The sequence below is a fragment of the Sinohyriopsis cumingii genome, chromosome 4 (assembly GCF_028554795.1).
Source record: "Sinohyriopsis cumingii isolate HCF-2022 chromosome 4, ASM2855479v2, whole genome shotgun sequence".
NCBI classification, from domain to species: domain Eukaryota; kingdom Metazoa; phylum Mollusca; class Bivalvia; order Unionida; family Unionidae; genus Sinohyriopsis; species Sinohyriopsis cumingii.
The window spans coordinates 102,009,809-102,027,313 of record NC_142964.1 but is presented as its reverse complement, the minus strand read 5'-3'; the positions used below and the strand labels follow the sequence as shown (position 1 = coordinate 102,027,313).

General features: G+C 33.2%; 1 protein-coding gene across 1 annotated transcript in view; it reads right to left on the bottom strand.

The window, feature by feature from the left end:
• The window catches only part of LOC149801793 (sodium channel protein 1 brain-like), a 181,705-nt gene that overhangs the window by 84,171 nt on the left and 80,029 nt on the right, over positions 1-17,505 (bottom strand). Inside the window, exon 10 of the mRNA XM_089956848.1 lies at positions 15,926-16,345. Within this exon, the coding sequence (XP_089812974.1) occupies positions 15,926-16,345 (420 nt within the window). The remainder of the gene's footprint in view (positions 1-15,925; positions 16,346-17,505) is intronic.

Below are 17,505 nucleotides of genomic sequence, written 5' to 3'. Positions count from 1 at the left end.
TTCCCTGGGAGTAGTGGGTGTCAACAAATACCAAAGTAGACAAAGAAAAGCCCATGCATTTAATATCTGTATTAACAACTATGAATATCTTAATCCTATTTGATAAATACAGTGTATTCAAATAGGAAAATTTAATATTGGTTTCAGCTCAAGTCATAACTAACCATGGTAAATACCAATCTGTGGTATCTGATTCTCAATTAAATAAGTTTTCAAATATTCTTATCTTATTTGAAAAACTTCACAGCAGGAGAGCCATAATGTGGGTTTCAGATTTTTGCCTATTGTCTTCTGCATGAGACGAATAAATCTGGTCAAATGATGCAATTAGCTATCATATAATCATTGTCCAGATCAGCAGTAAACAAGGAAAAGGTCAAAACAAATCAATTGGAGTATTAAATTAAATCATGGCCAAAGGTGAAACACAATTAATTTGACAAAGCCCTGATTAGATTTAACTAAACTGAGACAAACTTGATACCAAAGAACTTCTCTACATTGTTTAATCTCCTAGGCCATTCAAAAACCAATAAAAGCAGATAGTCATCATTACCCTATTTAACACAATATCTGCACCATGATATTGCTTAAAAATTAGGATCAGTGTAAATTTCATGTCCTTAAAGCTCAACATAATAATTACACACTGATGACATAATAAATAATATCCCAATCAAATAATTTAGCTTCCTTCATCTTCGTTGTGAATTCTCCACTATGGGGGTTAATTCTCTCTCCTAATATGACTGTATTCAAGTGGATCTGAGAGCATTTACTTGGCTGATATAATACCCAAATGCAAAAAAAAAAAAGGTCAATAAATTTGGGTTAAGATGATGTTTCCTGTAGAACATCTTTCTGAATTATGTTGTTATTAAACCATCTGTTTCAAGGTTTCTCTATTTTTATATTCTTATCATTGTTGTGTGCCAGATCCGCATGTTTGTATAATTTTAAAAGGTCTTTATGCCAGAATATTCTGTGCACACTTAGGTTAGATTTCAGTGAGCACATTTTAAATAATAATCATATAATGGTTTTCCTATTTTTATTTATAGTGGTCAAATTAGATGGCAGATTAGCAAACATCTGATAGGCCTTTAAGCTATGATTGTAGTTCTCAAACTTGGTCAAATTTTGCTGAGTGGTTTATAAGTCATCAAAATCTTTTTTACATTTTAGGCAGATACAGCTATAAGGATCAGCACATGAACATCAGAGGCCGCATGTCAAGTCCATGATCAAAAAGTGTAACCTTGATCTCAATGTCAAAGGTCAAATAAGTGTGCTGCAGAATGAACAGTCAGAAAACACCAAAGGCATGAACAGGATCCATTACAAGATTTACTGGGTTCCTGCAGACTTAACAAAAACAAAATCTGTGACTTTTCCAAAATTTTTCCAGGGTCACCTTACAAAACTCAAGGACCACAACATCTTGAAATGAAACTGTTATAACCATAACTGTGAAGTGATCAAGAAAAAGCTTTTTTAGTCAGTGAAATCAGAGTTATCAATTTTGTAAACTCCATGTCAGAAATTCCATGAAATTTTCAAAACTAGAGAAATTACACAACTTTACAAAGCCCTTGAAATTTATTTTTTAAATTTCAAAACTTTTCCAGGATTCCAGGACCCAATATTTAATACATGTATGTAAATTAAAAACTGTAACCAAAACCTTGATACAAATTGTCTATTACATGTACTCTGAGCTTGGTCAAGGGTCAAAGGGTCAAAAGTTCAAAGTCAAAGATGCAAAAGAGGATGTTAAGGAATGAATTGCATTTGCTTTGTAATGATTCATCCCTAGTATGAACAAAAAATCATCATGGGGTTAGGAAATATAAGCAAATGAAGAAATAAAACAAAACAAAACTGGACAGACATTTTGTTTGACTGTGGCTTTGATCTAAAGTCAAAGTTGCTAGTGATGGTTTCCAGAATGAATTGTGATAGCTTCATAACAATGTATACCAACTATGATGAGAAGCCATCAAAGGGTTTAGAAAATATGTGCAAATAAAAACTTTAGCCAAAACCTTTCTTACCAAAAGGCCATCTGTCAGATTTGTTGAAATTGTTGTGCAATTTTTATTTTCTTCTTTGGTAACAACAGCCATCTTTGATGGTTAATCAGCATCATTTGTATAAATTTAAAAGGCATCTTTTTTTTTAAAGTTGCCATGATGCTTTTTTGCATTAGTGCCATATGCTCACTTGACTTTTGGTCAGGTAAGCTAAACATATGTAAGATCGATTTTACAGACTGTTTTAGGTTCATTTTTGTGGAGTTAGATGCCATTTTACAGAATGTGATAGGTTATATATGGCAGGATGTACCCCCGGTATATTTTGGTGAAGGAATAACCTGTGATGCCCTCTGGAAGAATTACCACTCCACGGAACCTGCTGATAAGCTTTCTCAGACATCCATTCTGGCTGAGTCAAAACTTGAGCTCACACAGAGGTAAGATGTTTTAGTGATCTGTAAAGATAGTGTCTTAGACCACTCAGGACTGATTTAACTCACAGATGTAAATGGTAGTGATTCACCAGGAAGCAGTGTGCTATGTTTTGAGTAAAAATCTTTATGATCTAGGTGGATTTTAGGGATAAATCGTTTAATTTTCATGAGGGCATGGAATTTTCTTTTACATCATGATATACTTTTTTTGTACCTAAGATAATTCTTTTTTTTAAACTGATAAAATAGATATTATTAGCTCAATTGTTTATATTTGAAAAATCAGTACAAGATTGTTTTTCTCAAACTATTTGAATACTGGAATTTTGTTTCTCAAAACAATTTCATTTCCCCCTCACAAATGATAATGAAATTGCTGGACAATTAACAACTGCTTCCTTCCTTGAGCTGTGGTAGCCATGATGGCTAGTGTGCTGGACTCACAACGAAAAGGGTGCAGGTTTGAATCCTACCAGGTCAGCTCCTGTGGTGTGTCCTTGAGCCAGGCACTTTAATCCAACTGCCTTGGAACTAAATAACCTTCTTGTGTTGATTGATCTGTCATAAAGCAACAAACCAAACCAAAATCGAATCCTTGAGGAACATCATTAAGATACGTGACCTCACATGTGGCTAATTTTATGTAAGTCAGGCAAGTATTATGTTCAATACGGTATATGCCCTGAGATAAACACATAATTCCAACCTGTTTGACAAAGCCTGATTAATTTAACTGAACTAAGACAAAAATGATAATTATAAATTTCTTTGATCACAATGCTGAATAATTAAGCTTTAAAATAATCAGTCATGTAGAACTAAATATATTTAATTTAACTACCTTAAATGCTCAATAATCTTCTATATCTACTAACAATTTTATTCAATAATTTCAATACATCCAACATGATTTATATTTTATAAACACACAAAGGAAAAATGATCTTTTGAATGATTGCCTGTTTCTTTATAAAGATCACTGGAGCAATTACGAAACTCCAAGTATTACACAAGATTTGGTGTAAAACTGGGGCAGTGTGTGTGTGATTAGGATTTTTAACATAGCTTTAAAAAAATTCGGTCATATGGCTACGATGTCTGCAGTGTGGCAGCTTATAGTGATGTCTAGCACTGGGGCATCATGCCGCAGACATGTAGCATGACGTCTCACCCAGTCACATTATCCTGTCACCAGGCCAACCAGTCCTAACACTAACCTCTTAATGCTGAGCGCCTAGCGAGGCAGCTGTTATTAATACTAAAAATGGGACAGAACTTTGTAGAGAATATATTGACATTTAATGGCATGTCAGCACAATAAGGGCTACATAAAAACTAAAGTTCTAAAACTGTAAAGTTTGGAGAAAAAGAAATTTCACAGCCAGATCAGCATATATATTGATTTTTGCAAGCCTGACATCTGTGCTCAGTATTAACTTGAAACTTTGAGTCATGATCTTGTAGACATTAAATCTATCATACCCGTGGCCCATTATTTCAGACATACATATATATATATATATATCCCTATTTTAAGCAACCACTTGTTGGTGTGGGGCAAGAGTGGATTCATAGGTTATTGCTTAATACAGGTGCCTTTCAGCTCAAACATTAGGAACAGGCCATTTAATTTTTTAAGGCAGCCTGGGAATTTTGTAAAGAAAACAAAATTCAGCTCCATAAATAGAATGAAGAAATATTCTTGCTCTGATTTACAAAAAAAGCATAATTATATCAATTATATTTGTTGAAATTTTGTGTTCCTACTTCAAGCTAAATCCCAGGTCCTCACCCCCACCTCCCAAATGAAATAGTCAGTCTCTTAAGGGCCCTGGAAATAGTTTTTCAAACTGATGATTGAATAATGGAGATGCTATGTCCACAGCAGGTTTTACTGCAAGTAATATCAACCTGCAAATACTGCACACAAATGGTGTGACCTAATTTGGCTTTTAATTGCGCAGCAATAATACTCTGAAGGATATTGCACTTTAAGCACGCGCTTTGTCCATGAGCAAGCATGTCTTCCCAAAGATACAGGTCAGCCATGACATAATATGCTGACATATCAGATCACTGTTATTTGCAGTGTTGACCTTGATCTGTCAATGTATTGCATGATGGCAGATCTGGACCTACACTGTTTTGAAGTTGAGTGTAGGCTAGTACACTAGCATATATTGTGGATTTTTAAGAATCTGATAAAAACAAATCTATTTCCATTCTGTAAGTAGGTATATCTAACCTATTTTCTGAGAAACCACTTCACCAAATTAAAACAGTAACTAAAAACCTTGAAAATATTACAGTTGATTTATTTTGTGAAGGTAACTTAATTTAAACTTTAGAAGAATGACTTTCAGCAGATGGTGAGCTACATGATGCAAATTACAGTACAAACTGATACCATCTCTGTAAGGCATTGTGGGTAATTTTATGTGAGGTATTATGGGTATGTTTGGTATTCAGTTATAATTTACACAAGGTTTATTGATAAATTGGGTTCAAAAAGTAAAATGAAAACACTGTTAGTTTTACCTACAATGAATTGCCAAAAAAGTACCCACAATAACTAGCAAAAATGGCAAATTAATAATAATTATAATAATGATAATAATAATGTCTTTATTTGAAATGGGTAACTTGATTACAACTAATCTCCCCTGATGCCCTCTAAAAAAAGATATATACATACATCTTCATGCAAATGTATACTGGAAGTTCTGCCAAAATATGCTAAAAATCATACTTCTAAATTGAACTGAAATTCTTGCACCTGCTCAAACAACTGCTCTAATGTTTTCAAGGTTTTCATTATTCAATTTAGTATAAAAAATGTTTAGAAAACAAGAAGGGTATACATACTCAACCATAAAGAAATAGTCCTTAAAAAGTTTCTTTCACAATTACAGGGATGATATAAAAGGGAACAAGCTCTGTTTTACATGTAAAAATGATATATTGTTCCTTGTTACTACCATCAGTATTACTGAAAACCATTTATCAGATGACTGCAAAGTTTTTTTTTAATGCTAATATAATTTCTTTTCCTGCATGTAACACATAAAACAACACCCTCATGACATAACAAATCTAAATAAAATCATGTAATGACCAAGTTAATTGAATCTTTTCACTAGTTACCAGCATTCTGCCGATACAAAATAAATAGAATTTTCATAATGTGGAAAAGTTGATTATTTTATATTTCCTTAGTCCAAATGAAATTTATGAAATTAGTCTAATGATTTCAATTTTTTTGTGAACCTTAGAAATTATCTAACTCAGTTAATTTCAAATAGGTGCTTATGTGAAATCTCATTGTTACCAGATAACTGGCAAAATTGTATGCAATCAATATGGATATATGCATTTGTGTCTAATGGCACCTCAGTATGAAAACTGCTTCATGGTACCAATTAAAATTAATGTTCTAAAATGCACAAATGAAGAATTTCAAACTACACTTAAACACAATGCACTTCAGTATAAAAGATAAATTAATTTTTTTTAAATTCTGTAAAATGTATGCCAAAAAAGTGTAAACACAAAAATATAAAATATAAAAAAACATGTTCACAATTTGATATATAGTCCACATTTTCTCTGATGATACATGATCATATAGATTCTTCACTGAGTTCACATAAAAAAAATGTGTTGCACAGTCAGCTGACCCTGACAGGATGCACTCTCTACTAGAAGTTCACCCTTATGGAGGTGTGCATAAGCCAGGTATATAACACAATCAGGACATTACCACCTGATATTTGTAATCTGATCTACATACGGAATGCCAAAATCCAAAGACAAGTTGGATGTTCTGAAGCTTGCTTGAGGAATTTTCATCTGCCATATTTTGCTAAGTAAGATGCACATCGTGATTTATATAATATTTAAGTTCAGAATATGGAATTTCATGTTCATAAAGGGGAAAATGCAGGGTAGCTTCAGCTGCTTTATCTGCTTTTCACTTACCCTTAATAGCAATACAACAATTCAAACAAATTTAGAAAACATTGACAATACAACAATTAAGAACGATGGAAGGAACATGACATAAAAAATAAATGATTTTCTCTGATTTATCTGCTTAAAATCTAAGAAGCACAAGTTCACCAACAATAAAGCACCCTCATGTATTGGTCTCACTGCAGTGATATGCACCTACATATTTTTAAACCTGTAATGTTATATGTTAATCTTGCAGCAGTTGATAACTAAATAACAGTCTCATGTAACATGATGCAAACATCTGATTTTATCTACATTGTGTAGAACTAGTAGAAACCAGTCTGTTGACTGGTATCTAGGCTACATGTACTAAATCTCATTGTTTTGTGCCAACACAGTCTAAATAAGCTTTCATACACAATGCTTCTGCGCTAAATGTTTACTCTCCCAATAAAGCTTAACCTAAACAATTACTGGCATTGGTCTTCAGATGTTTGCATTCTAAACAGGTTTTGAGTTTGAAGCAACATGTATTGTTGTTTTTCATCTTTTTCAAGAAGAACTGAGGTACTATAGTCCTTGCATATGTGAAAATTATTGGCCTAGTCACAAAGAGTTATAATAAAATCATTGAATCATTATGTCAAAGTTACTAGAAACCTCTGACAAGTGAGGGACAATGGCTTCCAATTTTTTATAATAATTAAAACCATATTTTATACAAATCAATCTATATGATGAAGATTGTACTTCTTTCTACTAATAATTAAATGCTTCATAGATTTTGAAAAGCACACATCATTTCTGTACAAAAAAATATGAAAAGAAAATGCCAAATGATAAATCAAGATTACGATTATTATTATTATTATTTATATTATTATTATTATTAAAGGCCAATATTTTTCCTTTGTTAATGAAATCTGCAGCAGTCAGGTATAATTATTTGAAAAGTGGAGGCCTTAATTTCCTCATCTATCTGACTGCCATTATATCACATACAAATTAAAATGATCATAACTGAATTTTTTTTCAGCTATTAGTCATCATATTTTTAGTATCCACTAAAAACTTTGCACTAATTCAAACTGGATAAGTTTCAACCTAAATAATTTGACTGTATAAGATAAACCATGCCAATGAGTAGGGCATGGTTATTTCTGCTCTAGCATTATGTCTATTGAATCTGAAGGTTACATAAAACATCAAGCGCAGGTAGTTCAAATGTATAAGAGTAAAAAATATCACAGCTGGAGATTTGTGTATGACATTTTTCCTGCCAGTTTCCAGAGTAATGTAAATAAGATAGGTTCTACCTGTCACCTTTGGTGCTAAAGGATTTGTTGTGTTTATAAATAGGTAAGGCTACCAAATAATTTGTAATCACTAATGCAGATCAATGGTTCTTCAGGGACCAAAAGAATGGGTCCTGAATGAGTTGCTATCCAGATGTGAAATCACTAAAAAAGTTTGATCAAAGAGTTTTTTCCTTGGTCTTGAGGGGCTAACAATTGGCCCTAATTCCTTGGGTCTTGAGGGGCTAACAATTGGCCCTAATTCCTTGGGTCTTGAGGGGCTAACAATTGGCTCTAATTCTTTGGGTCTTGAGGGGCTAACAATTGGCCATAAATGGTCTCCTATCTCAATATGAATATTACGTTTTAAAATCATGCAGAATTCCAAAATTTAACACTTTTAGTTTCCATATACCATCAATCTGTAAAAATCACAATATTTTTTGTCCTATAATTTTGAGGCTACAAAAAATATACCCTTATTACAAATTTGCCAGTTTCAGTTATCTAAATGAATAATAATTAAACTTTGTTACCCATAACTATTTGTGCAACTGATAAACAACTAATTAATAAAAAAGATATGAAAATGTATAGACAAAACAATAAGTACTAAGAATGTAATATCTATATAATTTACAAGATATAAAATTATTTTCAATATGTAAGAGACATTATTATTATTATTATTATTATTATTATTATTATTATTATTATTATTATTGTTGTTGTTGTTGCTTAATAAAAAAAATTTAAAAGTAGGGTAGAGTTTAGGGTGTGTTGATGGGTAATAAAGAGGCCAGACTTAACATTATTACTGATCATCATGTTATTATGTTTCTTATTCCTGCACTGACTTAGTCAAGAACCCTTTAACTAACAGTTTACTACTGAAAATTTATTTGTTCAATGTTGACATATATACTATCAAATTTCTGGTACACTCTGAGAATGTGTATCCAAGAATGAGTGGGACAGCCATACAAAAAAATATTAAAACAGTGAATCTATATTATTCAAAACTGTCAGCAAAAATTTGGTATTTCCATACTTTAAGCTCCAATGTACCCCTATCATTATCCTACAATACCACTCACTCTTTACAAGGCACCTTTGTATAACACACTCCCTCTTATATGGTAGGTAGGGCCAAGAACCTGATTTCATAATATAGTAATAATATTCTGTATAATGAACCTCAGGATAAAGCAAATTGACTCATAAAATGGTATACTCTTATGGTGCTTATAAAAAGTATTATAATGAGGAAGTAATGTACATATTATTGGCCCTACAAAGTGTGTCTATAAAAGCAGGAATAAATAAAACCATGTTAACTATAATTTACATTTCAAAATCTGATTATTTAAATATGAATGACAAAAAAGCTTCTAAAATTTCATTTGTTTACTGCAAGCATTGTTTACTTAACTGTGCTAACAAGGTATTATAAAAAAGGTAAAAGTTCCAAAAGCAAAAAAAAAATAAAAAATTGCTGTAATACGTGTATATATTTAGATCATCTACAAAATATACCTCTTAAATTTAGTTTGTCTATATGTCTACACTTTGTGGTTTTTGTGCAATGTTGCTAACAGCCTTCTCAGTACAGACAGACAAGGCCAGATCAAAATCTTTCTACTGCAAGGCTGCCTCCACTGCAAACAGTAATAACATGAAAACTGCAATGTATTTTATTTGGGTACCATGTAGATCTACAAAGCTTTACACAACTACTGCATCAATCCACAAGGTGTAACAAAATTGGAATATGGAAAAAAAGGTGCATTTGAATTTTTACTGAAAACCTGGAATTGCATCCAATGATTGATTTAAAGAAAAATACGTATAGCTCTCCCTTATTATTATGCCTTTAATTATGTGATTCTATATATAATGCAGTACTGCTATGAACTTCATAACCCAAATTATAACAAGTTTATAATAAATAAATAAATATAGAATGTCAACAGCCATTAGCTGTATTACAATATGGGCTAAAACAAAGAACAAAAAGATTAGTGTTATATCTTTGGTGGCACTCACCAGATAATATGTACTTTTGAGAGAGTGACGTATGTGAATTAGTCTAAAGTACACTATACATAGCAGCTATTAAAATAGGGAAAATGAATTTTGCCAGACTAGACAATACCAGCTTCTGAAAGTGCAATGAATGAATTACCAAATATATAAAATGCAAAAAAAGTTATCAGCTCTTTTTTATACAATTGACCTCTGAAGTTCAGGAAGTGAAAATGACCAAGTAGAGCTAGCACTTTTTTGAAAGGTGCACATTTGAAGTAAGGCCAAGCTGTATACTCTATAACCCATAGTACACCCATCAATCATACACCAAAATAAAGGGAATTAAAGGTTCTTTGCATTATACCCAAAATATACAAGGTCTTTTTTAAATAGCCAGTATAACCAGTGAGGAAAGCCGGGGACATTCTTTTTCTTTAAATTCCTAACCCTATGCAAAATACGAAACTGTATAGCGCCACCTTTATTGTCCTTCTCAAAACATTATGCATTCTGTTTATCTCTTCTCTGATCCCGCACCCCATATAGAAACTATGATCATTTTTGTGTCATCGCAGTTCATTGCATACATGGTTGTCATTTATGTGCCTTAATGACAGCATTATAACAAGGAAGAGCTGTCTGCATGCATGTATGAAAGCAGGTGCTTCAATAGAAAAAGTTGTACTTACACTTGAAGAAGCCTGGAGAGAGGCAGAAAGAAATAACACAAAATTGAGAGTTCAAGTGTTCTATCATCATAATCAACTTGTGTTTGTTTTTTTTTCACATGCTAAATGCCATTGAAAACTGACTGTGTTTCATGTTTTGTTCTGTTTCACATGCTAAATGCCATTGGAAACTGACTGTGTTTCATGTTTTGTTCTGTTTCACATGCTAAAAGCCATTGGAAGCTGACTATGTTTCATGTTTTGTTCTGTTTCACGTGAAAATGCCATTGAAAACTGACTGTGTTTCATGTTTTGTTCTGTTTCACATGCTAAAAGCCATTGGAGGGGCCCTCAGTGGTCAAGTGGTCTAAAGCGCTCACCGTTCCGGATCACTGCCATCTCACCTCTGTCTGCGCGGGTTCGAGTCCAAGGCTCGGCTAGCATGGGTACGTGGGAAAACCTGCCAGTAGCTTCTCGTGGGTCAGTGGTTCTTCCCTGGGTTTTCCAGGGTTCTTCCTCCACCAGCTATACTGGCCGCCATGTATAGCCTATGTTGTGCTGAAAAATGGCGTTAAGCCCTATAACAACAACAACAACAAAAGCCATTGGAAACTGACTGTGTTTCATGTTTTGTGATGTTGTATTTGCTTCTAGTTTTAACTTAGTAGAATAGGACTATAACAGCATTTACATCTGCATATAGAAGTTCATGTGGGATGTGATGGAGTTCAGTTCATGGGCTGCTTCTAAGGGCCAATTATTTTTAAAAGATTTCAGTAAATGTGAACCTTTATGGTTTCCTCATGCAGAAGGGGTCACTGATGAGACATTTCTTGGTGTATCACCAAAACATAACTTACTTTTAATACAAAGTCATGAAAATGACCAGAATCAAACAAACCTGAGATGTTATTGTACCAGTATTTATGCAAGAATGTATTTTAACTTTATGCATATGATTTGATGATATGTGAAATTTGTGTCTTCAATTTAACTCCCTTCCTTCTTCAACCACACGAAGAACATCTTTATGTGCATTTAGTGCACTCTTCTCTCCATCTCATATATCAGAATTATACAGCCCATCTTTACTTATATATATATATATATATATGTGTGTGTGTGTGTGTGTGTGTATATATATGTGTATATATATATATGTGTGTGTGTGTATATATGTATGTATGTGTGTATATATATATATATATATATATATATATATATATATATATATATATATATATATATATATATATATAAGTAAAGATGGAGTTGACAATACAAAACCCATACAAGGCATATCTAAGTCTAGGTGATAATATACAGTAAATACAAAATTGTATCGAAATGTGTTGAATTGTTCAGCATGCTTCCCCTTATTAAATGTTATGATTCTAGAGAGGATAGTATATATACAACATGAAGAAAACCTGTGGTCTTCAGCTCAATGCAAAAACTTAAAATAAACTAAATTACAGGTCACAATGACCTCCTTTCAATGTATAGGATGGTACTAATAGAGATGTATCTAAATGTGGTTTGATATCAGGGATGCTTCGATGAATTTCAATGTTTAATGTGTCAATAGTGTATCATGATGCAGACTCAAGCTATCAATACAGTACTCATCAAAACACATCCTCTTATCAAGTTTCATGACTCCATTTATAACTACATGTATACAGTGTAAAAAAAACATGAGCTACATGTAGTGCTGAAATGAATAAATAATTGTATTATTAAAATCTTCTTGGCCTATATCTGAGTCATATTCAAATATTTCTTGTTATAAAATATTTATCAACAAAAACACTGACTTAGCTTGAATCAAAGATGATGAAACTAGATTCCTGAACACATCCAGTGACTGATCTCAGCTGTATGTAAACTTGTCTTCCAGGTAGCTGAATTACTTATCTACTTAGCCCTTCTGTGATAAAAGCGGATGATACTGAAGGAAAAAAACTCTTTTAAATAGAGATTTCTTCTGCTGAAAATATGGACCCATTCATTCCCATGAATGTCACCATTGCTGTATCTGAATAATTAATGACAGCCAATGAAAACTGAGAATAGATACCGGTAGATGACTATTTTAGGGATATTCCCAAAACTATTTTCCTACATCAGTGAATCATACATAGCCTGTCTAAGTCTAGCCCTCCTTTTACAAAACATCTCAATCTGAATACTCAGCTCAAATTTTTCTATCTCCATGAACCTTAATAACCAGCAAATGCAGGGATAAATGTTTTTTAAAATCTCAGCCATTCATAGTATTTTCCAAATGAGGGCTGATAAAAGTAAAGTCAAGCACATACTCAAGGTTGAGAAGTTTCATGAAAGCCAGATCCAACCAGGTTAACTTTCCCAAGTCTGAACTGCTCTTAAAATTCAGAAGGTGTGTACAACAACCATTACAATCTTGAACTTTTGGAATTGGCATTATTATTGAAGTAATTTATTTATAAAAAAATGGATACAACATTTAAATTACTTCAGTCTTCATATTAATTCAATAAAACCACACTCAATAACAGATGAGAAGATTCAGTCTGGATAAAAACAGCATTTATTTACCATAACCAAGCAAATAAAACAAAAAAGTAAAGAATGTCCATATATTTTCACATGACTGGAAAATAAATATTTTGGAAAAATAATAAAACCATAATGGCAAAATCTTTGTGAACTGAGGGTACTGAACAATCCAGATCTATTGATTACTCTGTCCTCTGACAATAGAAACTGTCTTTTTGTATGTAGTAAGAAAATGTTGGAGAATATAAGCAAACATGAAAAAAATCCTATGAATGAATATATGATAAAGCCCTTGATTATATATCACTGTGAAGGATTTGTTGTTTTATCTTTTTATTTTAACCAGATATTCTGACATTTTCTTACTACAATGATAGAGTTTCAATGTCCTGAGCTTTATTTAGAGATGATAACCTGTTTGAGGAAATAGCTGACTATCTGTACTTCAGGATATTTATCAGATTAAAATAATTCTGTCATACCACTGAACTGGGACTGACAAAGTTTGTATTGTGCTATTTTTATGTCCAGGGAACACACTAGAAAGTGTTTCTATACAGCTCTGCATAATTAGCCCATGGCTGCTTTAGGTTTGCCAGAGTCAAGGGACTATGGCTAGCATGTATATATATAGTATGGTAAACCAATGTTCTCTGGTGGCTTCAGTAATGTCAGATAAATGAAAAGGAGGTGGAGAACAAGTTGCTGGCCTAATTGTATGGTTGTATGTGATGCTACATACAGCAGGGGCTGTCTCAAAATTTCAATAACTTCTGAGGCACATAAAGAAATAATACAACAAATATTTAAATACCAAATTTGTATATAAATATCTTCCCAAAATTACTCTTATTCAAATATTCATTTCAGCATAAGCTACATGCAGAAACCAAGAATGTGCAAATCATGTAAATGTAGGTATAAAGTTAGTTCCTCTTAGATCCTTCACCAAGGGGTAGGTGTTATGAAAGCCACTCAAAACTGTTGCCAAGGACATAAGAAGAAAAAATGGCTGAGATGCAGTAAGACTGTATATATGTATATGATTTTAAGTTTGGAGATTGATGCTAAGACAAGAATAATGGGTAGTACAGAGCTCTCCTCTCCTTAGTAACGGCAAGCTAAAAATGCAGTTTATCATACACATATGAGGCACATCTAAGTCTATGGGACAAAGCACACACAAAACTGCATCAGAATGTGCTAGGAGGAATCAGAACTGTGCTGGTTACAAGTATTTCTAGTAGTAGATATGTAAAATAACAAAACCTTCAATTCACCTATCAAATAACATTAAATTATGAGGGTTTTAGGAACTGTGAACGGAAGGACAGATGGAATAATAGATAGAAAAGGTATGTAACAAAGAGTTCACACGTGTACATCTTAATGTGGAGTCCTAATAATAACAGGGATGGCAATTATTTTACACAAAATATCCTCAATTATCTAAAGCCCAAACAAAAAGAGTCTTTTTAACAGACAAATTGAGACAAGTTTTGAAATTTTGAAAAGTTATCAAAACAATATTGGACAGCTGCCAAACAACTAAAGAATCTTGTCCTGTGTGTGTGTGTGTGTGATTTGTATTTTTAACGTAGCTTTAAAAAAATTTCAGTCATATCGCAACAATGTCTGCAATGTGGCAGTTTATAGTGATGTCTAGCATTGGGGCATCATGCTGCAGACATATAGCATGTTGTCCCACCCAGTCACATTATCCTGACACTAAGGCTGAGCACCAAGCAAGGCAGCTGTTAGTACCATTTTTGTAAGCCTTTGGTATGACTCAGCCTGGGATTGAACCCATGACCTCCCACATCCAAGGCAGATGCTCTAACCACTATGCCACCGGGGAGTCTTGTCCTGTAAAAATCTTATCAGAAATTGCAGAGTACTGAAAAAGGTTGCCAGTTAGATACAAGATCACCTCAATAATACGTGGGGATCTCACTCATAACTGTACTCATCTGAGATCTCAATTCAGTAATTTCAGTCTATATCCCCAAGTTTAGTAAAATTCTGACCATACTATCTTTGAGTTCCAAATTCTGACCATGGATACTGTCTCTGAGTTCCAACAAGCTCAGCAAATCAGATGCAATATCTCATTAATATGCATGGATCTCACTCATTACTGAACTATTGCAAGATCTTGATTATTTAAGCCTATATTCCAAATTTTAAAAATCAGTTTGGAAACTGGTAACAAGCTCAGTCAATCAGATGCAAGATCATCTCCATTATCATGCATGGATCCAGCTATTTATCAAACTCATCAGCCTGATGATGTAAGCCCACATTTAAGTTTAATCAAAAGCAGATCAGCAATATCGTGCCCTGGGTGGGAACAAACTAGATGCAAGAGAACCTCATTAATATGCACAGATCTTCCTCAGTATTGAACTCCTCCAAGATCTTGATTATATAAGCCTTAATTCAAAGTCTTATTAAAATGGCATCCTAAATGAGACCTCCAGATTGGTAACAAGCAATTGTTGATGGATGCAGGATTATACCATACAGTGACTTATCCATACAGCTTGAAAAACCAAAAACATAGCATTTCAAGAACAATGTGTTACACAAAACTCCTGCTAGCCCCCCACAAATTATGTGTGTCTCCAGTTGGCAAACTGTCCCTGTTTCCCCGCCTCCATAATGTTAAAACAAAAAAATCTGTCCCTCTTTCCCCACCTCCCTAATTTTAAAACAAGTGCAATAGGAAACATATTTTCTTTGGGTCTTAGCCGCAGTACAAAGAGAACAAAGCTGCAGGAGTACATTATAAGTGTATGTCCAGAATCATTCACAAAGCTGAAATTAAGAGAACTATATGCATGTAATCTCTTGTTAAAACATTATCAAAACTATGTGACAATTTTTGGGGATAATTTTGGAAACATCCAAAATGGTAAAATAAAACACATATCATTACACTGCAGCAAAAACAAAACAAGTACACTTACCATTCCTGTGCTCTCCTGTTTCTTTAGCTGGCTTCGTAGCATTGCAAGCCTTGGATTGGTTAATAATGATGACATGTTGGGGGTCCCTGGCCCCTTTTTGATCCCACTGTCAATACTCCCTACATTGCTCTCTTCATCATTATCTGTTGACCTAGAGCTGGGATGACTTTCCAAGGAATTCCCTGTGCCACTATCTTTGCTGGCCATTTTTATCATGGGATTTCGTTTCTTTGTCTGCATTCTGGTCTCGTTATGCTTATTGACATTATCAGTGCTAAGTTTCAAATCCATGGATTGTTGTTTGTTCTGATCTTTTACATCAATATTCAGTTTTTTCAACGCACCATGCATCTTTTCTTTTGCTTTTTTTGCCATTTTTCTCGCTTTCTTTTCCTTATTCTTAGCATCTTTTTCTTTTTCCTGAAATAGAAGGGTAAAATTTTTATTGTTAAATCTGTTTAATAGTGTCTTTAAAAGAAATGGCATTAATGAGATCTCATTTTTCCCTTTTACAAATTGACATCCATATAGTTGTGATAATCTTTAAAACCAAAAATTAACTCAAAGTTATACATAATGAACTATGTGCAATATCCAAGATAAAATTTAATCTGCAAAACACTGGCAATCATGAAAATGAAATACAGCAAAAATTACATCATGTATGTAATCTGTAAAATCAGAGGTTCATTTGTTATTACTTTCTGCTCATTTGCATTACCTCTGGAGAATTTTAGTTAATGTCTTTAATTAATCAGGTAATGTCTTTAATATGAGATTATACTTGGTACTCATACAGTTTTATAACAATGGGGTCAGACTGATAAGTGGAGCTGCAATGATGAGCTAAAAGGACACTTAATGATTCATCATGGATGACATTCAATTCGAGTGGAATGATTGTACAGCTAAGACTTCTGCTAATTGCAGATTGAATTTACCAATGCTAATAATTAATGTCATGTTGACAGTACATGTACTTCCCAGTCACCATAGTGTGAAGTTTTCTATTCTAAGTCAGAGAATATTTCTTCTATAGAAATGATAGAAAAGATATTTTCATGCATGAGAACTTAAAGGAATGGGAGCAAATATGCAATTAAGCTCTCCATTAATTTCTTATATCAATTTTGAAAAACATAGCATATCTCATCTTGTCCCAACTTTAAAAATTCTATGATGCCATAGCTTAGAGATGAAAGCGTCCGCATTTAACTTTCCTTTCGTAATTATTTCTGTGGCATCAGTTTTCTGGGTTTTGTGAAGAAAGTTCATGGATTGTTGAGGGAAGGATTACTGTTCACTGGGTCTTTCAATTTAAGGTTTATACCAACAACAAAAATTAATAAAAACTGATACCACAACAAATAGTGAATTTACTGCTGAGATTAGACAGAATGGAGAACTTATTTGCATGTTCTAAAACAGAGTACTACCACTGAACAATTAGGATCAATACAAATAAACATATTATCACAGTATTGAGATCTTGATTGCTAGATCATTCCAAGTTGTCAGCATAGGGAACTCCAGACCATAATGAGATGTGAAACATCAAGTCATGATCTAGATTTTTTATG